Below are 12,810 nucleotides of genomic sequence, written 5' to 3'. Positions count from 1 at the left end.
TGTCATTACTAACAAGACAAAAGTGGATTAGTATGACTCCTTAAACTGAAGCTAAATGTTTGGTGTTAGTTAGTGTGTGTTTTTTTGAAGGGATGATTGATAAAAAAACAAAGAAAGCTCAAACACATGCAATCATCAAGATGTTGTCTTTAATGAAGGAAATCTCAGTAATGTCCTTGACCCCTGGTTCTATAATTCCCAGGAAAAGGTTTATTGAATTGAAGCCGACATCATCTCGAAAGATCTCTAATTTGTCATCTTTTACAGCCTACAGAAGAGCGTGAACACAGCAGAAGAAGCTGTGGACCTGTTGGCACCAAAAGCCAGCTGAAAACAAGATATCCGTGATACAAGGAAGGATTTATCCTTAAAATCATGGTGTAGACGCAATTGCAAGAGCACTGCTAGCCCATGGTTACAAAAAGCAAACAACACACCTGTGACCAATTATTGTATATGTGAAAAAGACTCATCAATTTTGCTTTATTGGTTTCTTTTGTAAATTCTCTTTCACACAGACAATCATGTTTAAAATACTATTTACTATTAAATGTTGGTGTTTTTTTCCTTAACTTGTGTGTATTTGGGGTGTGTTTTTACCTGTATGAATGTTGATGGTTGATACTGACCCCATAGCTTTTTTATTACTGATTTAATTGTCTGACTAATAACGTAGGTGTTCATAAGCAGATGTGGACCATGAATCTGAAAGAAGAACAAATGTATTTTCTGAATTTTTGTTAGAAAAGATTCGTTTTTTAATCTGTCATGTCGGAAATGACTAATTACTTTCATGGGATACTCAAGTCGCATAAAATAATTGTTTTCTTTTTTTTCAATTGGATGCAAACAAATCTCAATTTTTTAACTTGCCAAGGAGCAGCCTAACTTTAAATAGCAGCCAAAAAAAAAGGTTGGTGATTTATTCCCCTACCAAAGAAAATGAGGAGGAGCTCACTCTCTGTGTCTTTTTTTCTGCTCCATATTCTTCTTCTATCCTGTATTCTTCTCACACCAAGTCATTCCTCGGATGGGGAGGGTGACGGTGATGGTGATGGTGATTTGGTGGACCAAATATGCCGAAAGACTCCCTTTTATGACCTCTGCAGCTCCATCTTACACTCAAATCCCTTAGCCCCCAAAACTGATCCAAAGGGTATGGCCCTCATAATGGTGAATGACATTCAGGCAAATGCCACTGACACACTCAGTTACATTGAAGAGTTGATCAAGCAAACCTCAGATGAACAATTGGAGCAACAACTGGCTTTCTGCGCAGAGTCATACATCCCAGTTGTCAAGTACATTCTCCCACAAGCAGCTGATGCCATAAGCCAAGGTCGATTTGGGTTTGCCAGTTACTGCATAGTTGATGCTCAGAAGGAAGTAAATGCTTGCGACAAGAAATTTTCTGCCTCATCTCAGTCACCATTAAGTGATAGAAATGACATTATGCAGAAGCTAGTGGATGTGGCCTCGGCCATAGTTAAACTACTATTAAATGGTTGATTTTTTTCTTCTCTCCTTTCCACCCTCATCTCTTGTAGCCTTTAGTAATTATTAGGGCTTTTATTCTTATTCCATGAATAAATGCTTTAGATGCTGGAGTTTGTACAAAGTGGTATAATGTTATTCTGTGCACTCAAAATATGTTCTTTATAAATCTTACTTTTCTTACAACTTGCTGGTCTCACTTTTAGTAGCCTGGTCCCTTTAAATCATAATTGATTATTACATTGTAATATATACGTTTTTAATCCACCTTTTGAAAAAGCAATTTAAAATATTATTAGATTTTTAAAGATACTTCTTACCAAACATGCACATAAGCTATTTCACCACAACCTCTAAACAGGGTTAAAAAAACCTGCAACAAATCAAATAAAGTGAATGGTTACTTCTTACTAACTCCCATTGAGTTAAATTAGACAACCTAGAGCACCTAGGACTGGGAATATGTTGTCTTGGATTTTACCATAGACTAAGTAATAGTGGTAGTAGTTTTGGTTTTCTTCAGTGCCAGGTAGCCTTTTATCAATTATCATGGTGTTGGTACCATACCATTTGGTAGGAAATTCAGTTAGGACCAGCAAATACTATTGAATTGTTTCACTCATGCAAACTCTCTTTAGTTATGGAATGGAAACTGTTGCAGGTGTCCACTTCCTTTATGATGAAGATTGTTTTGTCAACTTTTTCTTAAATTTGTTTGTGGGATCAATCAAGATAGAGAGAAGCAGTGACATGTGAAATCACATGCCTAGTTACTCCTCAACATGCACAATAGTAGGCAGAGTACAAACTGGCATGATAATGGCTTCAATCTCAACTCAAGCTTGCAAGAGCCAACTATCTTGAAGTGTAAATTTATGCATTGTTTTTTCATGGTTGAAAGAGATGGAGCCAACAAACTATTTGTTGTAGAAGTCATCAAATTTATGATTAGATGATACTGTAAAAAAACAGTAAATGCATAAAGTATTTTATTTTTATAATTCAAAAACATTTTCCCCACACAAAATAATTAAAAATTGCACTACTTTTCTTAATAGTTAAAACATAATAATTTATTAAAAAATTCCTTATATATATATATTAATTTGCCTATAGTACACTTGCATCTCTGAAAATTATTTTTCCATTGCACTGTTTCTTTTCCTTTTCTATCACCACTTTCTTGCCAGCTTCATTTACCCTACACCATGTTATTCAATGTGATATCAAAGTTTACATTCAGTATGTTTGGAGGAGTAACAAAACAAATAAAGAATAATAACTTTTTACGTGTTGTTTCTGAATCTTGGTATTTATTTTACTTGGGTTTCTGAATTTTACGTCGGAGTTTGGTGTTTTTGCAACCAGCTATCTTTCAAACTGCAAGGTATTACCATACTCTGATCTTTGTTTGGATGATTTGATTAGTGAGTTAGCTAAAAATCTGCAAGAGTAAGAGAGCAACTAAACTCAACAAAACCATATGAAAGGCTTCACTTTCTCCCTCACATAACAATTGGAAAATGATGAAAAGACAGGATATGATTGCATATGGCGTGAAGCTTGAAAAGCAAAATCTCCTCCAACTCTGAATTTGAACGTGCATGCAACAAGCAGTTGCTGAGGAGGTAACATCCAGCAACACCATTAAGCAATTTCACTCACCCCACTACCCATTCACTGATACTATACATACAGGGAAAAATTGCCCATCACATTCAGTCTCATGATAGTTGTCAAATACATTTTGAAAAGACAAGAAAAAAAAAATCTTTGGTGAGAAGCACATGGGTACAATATACCATATGACAATGACGTTCTTGGTGTCCCTACACTGGCATTAATTAACCAGCATCTCTTCTCAATGTTTTGGCAGGCAAATCTGAACCAGTGAACTGCTGTACAATTCTGCAAGGAACAATCAAGTAACATGATTATATTACAAGGTTGCCTCACCGGTGTTGCATTCTTTATGAATGAAGTCAGGAAAGAAAAAAAAGTGTGCATCTCAACTTACTTGTGGTACTGAAAACCAGGTGCATTTGGATCACTTGAAGATGGATTGAGTTGGTGTTGAACATCAATAAGACCACCCTCTGTTACTCCTGCGGGTACCGGAGATCCCTGGAATGTTGCAACTGAACTTTTTCCAGACGACATGCCTGTAAAAGAGAACATATGAAAAACTAAGACCTCAGAGAGAACATTGTTTTCTCATGAATTTGATTCTCATCTTACACTGAAGTTAACTCCATACCAAAAACATTTGATGATTTGTTAATAATATAAGGGAAACTTGAAGAGTACAAATAAAAGACAATTGCAGTATTCTCAAATACATATCAAACACAATCATATGACAGCAATTCCAGCCCTCTCAGCATTTCAAGTCTGTATATGCTACCAAAGTTTATACTAAAAAATTGGGTGATTTATTACTGTTCCAACTGCAAATAGTTTTACAAACTACAAGCCCTTTGCAAAGTACTCTGAACACATATCTGACAAATGGGGAGCAAATGCATACAGGGAATGGAAAAAGGTTCTTAGTTTCTAGTTGGAGAAAAATAATTTATTTATTTATTTATTTAGATCTGCATAACCCGGTTGAACCTCGAGGAGTCAAACTCGTAAAGGGAAAATATTTAGTATGATTACACATCACCACAACTGAGTGAACAGTCATAATAAAGGAAAGAAACCAAAAAATCTTGAAAACTTTGATTAACATGTCTCAATAGAATTAGTTGGGACCATTACTTCAAATATTAAGTATTGAATCAAACCATCTGTGTGAGTGTACATGACTAAGCTCATTGTTTGACAGGAATGTGTTTTAAAATAAAATCATATCTGTTTTCCTTCTTTCCTTTTTCCTATTAATAGTAAAATTATCCCATAGCTGGACATTCAAACAGATAATGAAAAAATAAACTAGGTGGGTATTTCATAGGAGAATACTCAACAAATATTAACTTCAATTATCTCCCCTTTATAAATGCTGAACAGAATTCCATTCAGCGTTAGAGTTTTGCAAAACGGTTTTTCATGAATTCTCCAAATATAATACTGAAGTAACAATAATCACGAATTTGAAATGGTCAAACTTAGAAAATAAAACCAATAGACAGAGGTGGTATTGAAATGGCAGAATCCAAAGGTAACAGAAAAAGGCAAAACAATACCCAATTCAACAGTTAGCAACACTTTAATCATTGATAATTTGCTAAGTGATAACTCAAAGTTAAACTTAAACCCCAATCATGTTATAGTGCAGAATAGTAGGGAAAAAATGTGATATGCAAGGTAAGAACTACTTCGGTTAGAACCATTACCTTGGAGTAATATCACAATACAGAAGATAACAGTGAAAACCATAGCAAACATGCTGCTACTGGAAGATGATGATGCCTTAGCAGCCTTCATCTTCTTCAAAGCTTTCATTCGCTCAATCCTCGCGCGCTTTAACATGGCAAGTTCAGTGATCTCCCTGATTAGCTTATGGTCAGCTGCATCCATTGATGGAGCCCGTGGAGCTCTTGGAGGTTTGGGAGCCTTCTTATTACTGGACTTTTTACGTTTCTCCTTTTCTGGGGTATCATTCTCCACACATTCTACTGAGTACAACTTGCTAGTCACTTTCACCATGTCCATTGAAACTACTGTTAACTTTGACTCATTGCAGAATCCGCTATACCTATCCTCACCTTTTATACAAGAAATCTTAGTAAACAAAATCTTTCCTTGTTTTGTGCTACCTGGAGAAGAACCATTCTTTGAGTCATCTTCAACCACTGCCAACCCACTTTCAAGATCAATTTCAGCATAATCATCCTTGACACTCTTATGATCCATCCCAAACCCAAAATCACAAAACTAATCTGACTCTTCTCCCTGCCTGATACCCTACCCTACAAAATTAGGACAAATGTCCGCTGAACTGTTTCCCCTAACTCAATCCACAACACAAAATCACCTCATAACATAAAATATCACCAAAAGGATAAAACAAAAGTAAACCCAGGAATGGACTAACCCTGCATCATAACAAGAAAAATAATTCAATCAGTTAAAAACAAAAAAAAAAAATAGTTCTAAGCAGTAAGCCAAAGAAAAATGAAGAAAAGAATATAACTGGGGACCCAAAGGAAGGAAAACTGGAGAAAGACATAAAGTTAAGCTTTTGAAAGTAGAAGGCAAGCTTTGTGGAAAAGGGAATACCTTGCTTGAGGGAAAGAGAAAGAAGACGAGATCCAATGAGGGACAAAAAGCATGAGAAATGGAGTTCACAACATTACAGGGAAACAACCTCACTCACTACAATTTAAAGATTTCAATTAAAATTTAAAATCTTTCTCTTTCTTTTCATTGCCAGAGCCATTTCCATGTGATGCCTTCAAAAAAACTGCACATTTATAGTACAGAGCGAAAATACTAGGAAGGAAGGACCAACGCAGAACCGCGCCGACAGTTGGCAACTCTGTGTTTCACCCTCTTCCTCACATTTTTCTTTTCTTGTTTTTATTATTATCTAATCCCTTTTCTAAACCTTTTTCAAACGGATTTCGTTTTCATCAAACTTTGTCTCCAAAACGTGCTTTTAAAATAAGTGTCTGTTGTGTTACTGTTGACAGAACCCAGTTTGAGTTAATATGATCGTGTCAAAATGTTTTGTTTTATTTTATTTTGTTAAAGAAATTTTATGGAAAATTCCGTTTTTACTTTTTCTAACTTCTAGAATAATAAGAATTTTCATACTTCATCTCAAGCGCGTTAGTTTTAATGAAATTTTAAATAGATTTTATTTTTAATATGTTAGTTGTTCCACACTTCTTAAACATGGGTAAAAAAGATGATAATGATGATGACGACACGCGAGCAAAGAAGATAGAAACAAAAAAAATAAGAAAAAGTGACGCGTACATATAAAGAAATTAGAATAATAAAATATGAATTAGTACCGTAATTTTTATTTTCTCTTCAAACGTTGTTCTGTGGATATGTCTTTTTACACGTTTTTGTTACCTAATGCTACTTTAGACACAGTTGTACTCGGTTTTGTGGATATTCTTCACCGACACTTCTTTTAGGTTATTTATTTATTTATTGATCTAAATTCTTAAAAAATATTAAATTTATTAGTGACAGTTAGATTTTGTGTAGAAAACGCACTCACAATAATAAACCTTCCTTATTTGATTACGAGTTTAATTTTAAAATGGAAAAGTTTTCATTTGAAAATAAATAAATTTATTATTTTTAAAATTTTCTTAATTAAAAAATGAGTTGTATTTTTCACTGTCAAAATTCGAAAACCAAGACCGTATTCCGTATCGTGTCGTCTTCCTAAACTGCGTAAAAGACTTAAAAATATTATTACCAAACATCATAAATATAGCATTATTCCAACACAATCATTATAAATAAGTGAATATTTTTAGATGAAAATGTAATAAAATTCTGATTTAAATTTATACTTTTTATTCGAATTCAAACTAACTTAAGGATGAAAGTATAATTAAAAATACCTATATCCAAAAAATCGAAGATATGAGAAAATAAAAAAAGAAAAACAAACCGAGAATAAGTACAATAAAAAGAAAATCTGTTCTGTAGCAAGATATTTCATGTGACACTTTAATTTTTAATTGAATAATGTCAAAAGTAGGCCATAATAAACTTCAATGTGTAGAAAAAACACTGACAATAATAAACCTTCTATATTTGATATATTCACTTAATTTTAAAATGGGAAGGTTTTCATTTGGAAAAAGATTGCTTCGTGAATTTTTAAAATTTCATGATTTAAATTGGAGTTGTATTTAAGGTAATAATATAATTTTAATTAAATAATGTCGAAAGAATTTAAGGTGATACACTTAAATTTTATCTGGAAAAAGTAAGTAATAAACTTCTACACAGAAAAATTATTATATGGTTTTGAAACTTTTTAGTTTATAATATCAACTAATATTTAAACTACATGTATTTAAATTTTAAATGTTTGATTACATATCGCGTTATCAGGAATGCAACTTTATGAAATAGTAAAAATAATTAATCTTGATTGAGGAATACATTATTTATAAAACGTATAATTATGTAAATTAAATTTATATAAATATATAGTTTATTATTTCTCTGTAACCTTTGTTTTAATTAGTAAGTTACTTTTAGTTAAAAAATGAAAAGTAAATATATATTAGAAAAAATATAGATCTAAGAATAAAGTTGATAGATGAGCAGTTTTGCTTTACTAATGTAAATTGAAAAAGAATTTAAATTATCATGATTACTCATTAATAATGATTAAGAAAAAAAAATATTAATAAAACTGTAGTTTTCTTAACAGCAGGTTGAATAGAATTTTTTTTTCTTATAAAAACTTTCATGTTTAGATGTTTAGGTATCAATATCCAACTTCACATCTAGCTAACACCTTAAATAACAATAATAATTTGTCATCACATTAAAAAAAATATTATTAAAATATATATATGGAGGAGAATAAAAATCCTTTCTCTTATTTATTATTTTTATTATAATTACTTTATATTGTTATTAGAATGAGAGAAAAAGAATAAAAAAACTCTTTGAAGGAGAAAAATAATTTGAAAGCATGTGATGAGTCTTTTTTTTATTGATGTGAAATATAAGAGAATATCTTTTATCATCATCATTAATTTTAATCATAATTATGGTTTGATTTAGAGAAAATAAAATATTGTTAATTTTTTTTAAGTAGAAGAGATATTTTGACAATATGTTTATATGGTTGTCCTTGAATAAAATAAACATATTTCAACTTTGATATAGTAAATTATAAATACGATATGTTGAGTGTCTTAGGATTTTATTTTACTATAATGTGAAATCTTATTTTTTGTTTTTATATAGTAAATCATTATAGATATATTTGAGTGCACTAGAATTTTATTTTACTAGGTATGAAATATACCTTATTTTTTTATTTTGATATAGTAAATTATTATAGATACATTTGAGTGTATTAGGATTTTATTTTAAAAGGAAATCATGTGATATCTTAAATAAGATTATTATATAGCTTGGATATAGTAAAAAATAAATTATTCTTTTTAATGTGTGTGTCTATATTCTTAATGTATACAAATAGTGTTATTAAAACACACCATTACTGTTGTTAATGCACACCATTAATGGTGTCTCTAATTCTACTTGTTTTTTTAAGGCACATCCTACTGCTATTGTTCTTATTTTTATTTTTAACGCATATTGTTTCTGTTGCTGCAGCAGCTAACACATGCATACAGTTATTGCTGCGATCAACACACGCATTAAACTAAGGAGAATCCGTGGAAGTGTTTTAGAATTTTCTTTTATTTTTATTGTTGATGATAATTGTAATGATCATGATAACATTCTTGATGAATAAAATTTACATTTTGAAGAGACATTTTTCTGTGTTTGGTTAATTATATATTAGTATTGTGTTAAATTTTTTAATAAGGAATCAACTAATAGCAAATTCATTTTGCATATATTTATATTTAAATAATTATAAAAAAAAACATATTTTGCTTCATATTTTATAATATAAATTTGAAAATTATTTTTAAAATATTTCGCAGTTATTATTTTTAGTGTGAAGATACCAATACTCTAATTTTATATACATATATGTATAATACATAATAAAATATGTAATTTTATTAAAAAAATAATACAAATATAAATAAAACAGCGATATGTTATATTATTTATTATGAAAAATAATTATTAATTAGCATATGCATAAGTACTCTATCTTGTAGCATAATTTATTCCATAATTAAAATAAAATTATTATCAGAAACGAAATAAATATTTATTCATGAATGACCTAATTACCATAATTCATCCGTAGTTTTAACTTGAAACGTGAAACCTTGTCTTTCTCATTTCAATATGAATATGAACAGTTGAAAACTATTTCCGTGGATGATGAAGATGATCTGTTTAGTAAAATAGTTTAAAATTTGAATAATGTGTACCCAATTATTTTTTTCTATAATTTTCATTGTGAAGAAATTGGGTTCAGCTGAATCCAGAACCAAAAACGGCATGAAGAAATGGGATGTGGGTAGGAGCAGTGCACCAAAATAAGTGAGAGACATGTTAATGTTTGGTATCTCAAAAAAAGGAAAGAGAGAAGAACTGAAAAAAAAAAGTGCTTTGTTATGATAACCTAAAGACCAAGAATGGCGTTGACTAAAGGAGAGCTTTATATTAAATATCAAGGGTTCATGATGTAAAATACAAATAATCAAATAATTCATGTCGAATCCTTTCATAACATGGTATTAAGTATTTGATCATGTGTTGAACATAATTCTATCGAAGTATATTTTCTGAAAAAAAATGAATTTATCTAAAATATAAAAAAAAACAAAGGTAATAAAATGAGACATTTTAGGAGTGTCTCAACCCTTATATAAATAATCTTAACACAAGATCAACCAACTAACTGGAGATCCAACAGACATTACAACACATCATATTAAGATATCATAACAAGATACAAGAGCACATCAATATACAATTACATCAACCCTTCAAATGAACACATTCTCAAGACAAGACACAAACGTCCAACAACTAAACTCAGTATTTGCCAACAAACAGAAATAAATCAAACACTTAAGCACCAAATCCATCAAATTGACTCTGCGATGAGAATATAAAAGCCAAAAAAACCTGCACAAAACACACCATGTATTCCAAATTTGGACAAATCGTTAAACAAAAATCACCAAATATCAGTCTCTCAAATATCTCATATAACATAAAGGTTCAAAACACCAATCTAAGTAGAATAAATCAACCAATTTTTCCTTTACCGTAACCCAATATCAAAATCATCAAACTGACCCTACCAGGAAGAAACAAAAGCTAAGAAAACCTGCACAAAATACATCACAACTTCCAAACCTAGACAAAACGTTAAACATAAATTACCAAACATCAACCTCTCAAATATTTCATACAACAAAGGGGTTTCAAACACAAATCCGAGTAAGAGAAATCAACCAATATTTTCTTTACCGTAATCCAAGACCAAATTTTATTTTGTACCATAGTAAAAACCTCAACTAGATCAACACACTCGTTCTTAAAAACCACTCTATTTCTATGATTCCAAATTTCACCTATAACACCTACTTAAATACCCCAGCACCTAGCAATAACATGTTTCAAACTTATAGGTTTAAACATTTTAAAGTGCATTTGTGAATCACAATATAATACTGAAGAAATCATCAACCACTCAATACATAGTCCCTAAATTCTTCAAGAGACCTTACATAAACCAAAAAAAAAAGATGACTTATTAGCAAAGATAGTAATCACATTACATTTGTTGATAAAAAAAACGTTACATTTACTCTCTTTTTTATTTGAACCATGTACTTGTCTAAAAAAAAATTAAAAATATAATTTTATAATGAATAAAAAAACTTATTCTTATAAATAAATATAATATTTATTTTTACTTTATTTGAAATTTTTATTCTCTAAATTTTCTATAAAAAAAATAAGACTTGATAAATGAGTTGTTGATAATAAGGAAGTATTAATTAGTGTATCAAGCTAGTTTAAAGAGATTAATGATAATAGTATATAATAGATGATTCAACTCTTTTTTTTCTCCTTTTCTTTGACTCAAATGAAAGGAAAATGTTGTTAATGTAAGAATTTTAACTTTGAGAGTTCTAATAGTATAATTTAGTTTATGTTTAAAAATAAACTAAAATAAAGACATGAAATGTAATGTTATTGAATATATATATATATATATATATATATATGAAAATGATGAAATATATATAATGATACAATATATCAATAATAAATAGGTATATGAAGATGTTATGACCTAATATGATTGTGTATGTGATACTTAGTGTTATTATGACTAGTTATGGGTGTGATGAGGAATACCTATAATTGTATTATGATCTCAAAGGTCATAGTATTAAATATGAAACTCATTATACAAAAATGAAATATTTCAACTTCATTGATGATATAAGTCAGAAAAATTAAAATGAGAAGTGAAATGAGGTATGTGTATTTGATTATTATAGAGTATATGCAACAATTTATCTTGACATAAAAAGTTATGATGAGTTTCATATTTAATATTATGACCTTTGAGACCATAATACAATTATAGGTATCCCTCATCACACAATGAAGAGTTTTTAATATCGGTTAAGATATTAGTATCTGGTATGACTTGTATAATATGAACATTTAAAAATGTGTTTAGTGCAACAAGTTATTTTACATTATGTAGTTGAAAATTCCTGTATTATTTGATAAAAGTGATTAATGTGTAATTTATTATGATATTTTATATAAATAAGAATGTGCATCTGACTATAATATTTGTATATGTTACATTATATATCATGTTTTGTGGTTGTTTATAAATAATTTAACTACAAGAAAATTATTAAATAAAAATCAATTTTAGAGACAAAAAATAATTAATTGTCATGTTAGCTAAATTAAGACTAAAAAAAATTATTAGTATCTAAATTATTTTTTATAATTGATAAATAGTTTCCAAATCGAATTAACTAGTAAGATGTTTTTTAGCTATCAATTTTAGAATTTAAATAATTGGTAGTTAAATCTTAATAGTTATTAAATATCAATTTAAAAACTATTTATCAATAACAGAAACTAATTTAGATATCAATAATTTTTATAATATCTAATTTAACCAATATAACAATTAATTATTTTTTTGTCTCTAATTAATTTTTATTAGATGGATTTTTTTAATGTTTGTCATCCTCATATACTATATATAATATAATTATGTTATGATCATATTTATTACATGAAAATATCATATTACACATAACAACATAAGCATATTATATTCTTTTAAGGAGGGACTTCGTGTTCCTGGTTTTTGTATATAAGTTTTATATACTTTTACGACTAATGTGACACGTCTTTCTCTTTTGACATTACAATTTACATTTTTACATTTTTATCAATGATTTCTTGTTTAAATATGCTTTTACTTCACGTAAAAAGTGAATTGATTTTGCTTCTTATAGTTTTTTTTATTTATTTTTCATTCTATAAAATCTGAAATCACTATTCACTAGTACAAAAAGGTAAATTAACGACGGTTAAAATCGACATTTAAAGACGGTTCCAGAACCGTCGTTATTACAGGCGTCGTTAAAAGATATGATTTTTAACGACGGTTCTGGGAACCGTCGTTAAAAGGTATGGACTTATAACGACGGTTGTGAAAACCGTAGTTAAAAGTGG

General features: G+C 29.4%; 2 protein-coding genes across 2 annotated transcripts; one reads left to right on the top strand and one right to left on the bottom strand.

Annotated features, from left to right (window-relative positions):
• The first annotated feature begins 868 nt into the window (after nt 1–868).
• LOC137807034 (cell wall / vacuolar inhibitor of fructosidase 1) lies at nt 869–1,680 on the top strand. The gene has a single exon (XM_068607451.2). It carries the CDS (start codon nt 943–945, stop codon nt 1,507–1,509), a length of 567 nt encoding a protein of 188 aa, XP_068463552.1. The 5' UTR covers nt 869–942; the 3' UTR covers nt 1,510–1,680.
• A 1,279-nt stretch (nt 1,681–2,959) lies between these two features.
• LOC137807033 (uncharacterized) lies at nt 2,960–6,067 on the bottom strand. Its single transcript, XM_068607450.1, has 4 exons — nt 5,716–6,067; nt 4,830–5,531; nt 3,512–3,656; nt 2,960–3,402 (listed from the first exon to the last, which is right to left on the bottom strand). Exons 2-4 carry the CDS (start codon nt 5,347–5,349, stop codon nt 3,339–3,341), a joined length of 729 nt encoding a protein of 242 aa, XP_068463551.1. The 5' UTR covers nt 5,350–5,531; nt 5,716–6,067; the 3' UTR covers nt 2,960–3,338.
• Nucleotides 6,068–12,810: the final 6,743 nt, after the last annotated feature.

Source organism: Phaseolus vulgaris, chromosome 3, assembly GCF_051622355.1.
Source record: "Phaseolus vulgaris cultivar YP4 chromosome 3, ASM5162235v1, whole genome shotgun sequence".
Classification (NCBI taxonomy): domain Eukaryota; kingdom Viridiplantae; phylum Streptophyta; class Magnoliopsida; order Fabales; family Fabaceae; genus Phaseolus; species Phaseolus vulgaris.
Note: the sequence above shows the minus strand (reverse complement) of the source record. Positions and strands in the feature narration are given on the sequence as shown.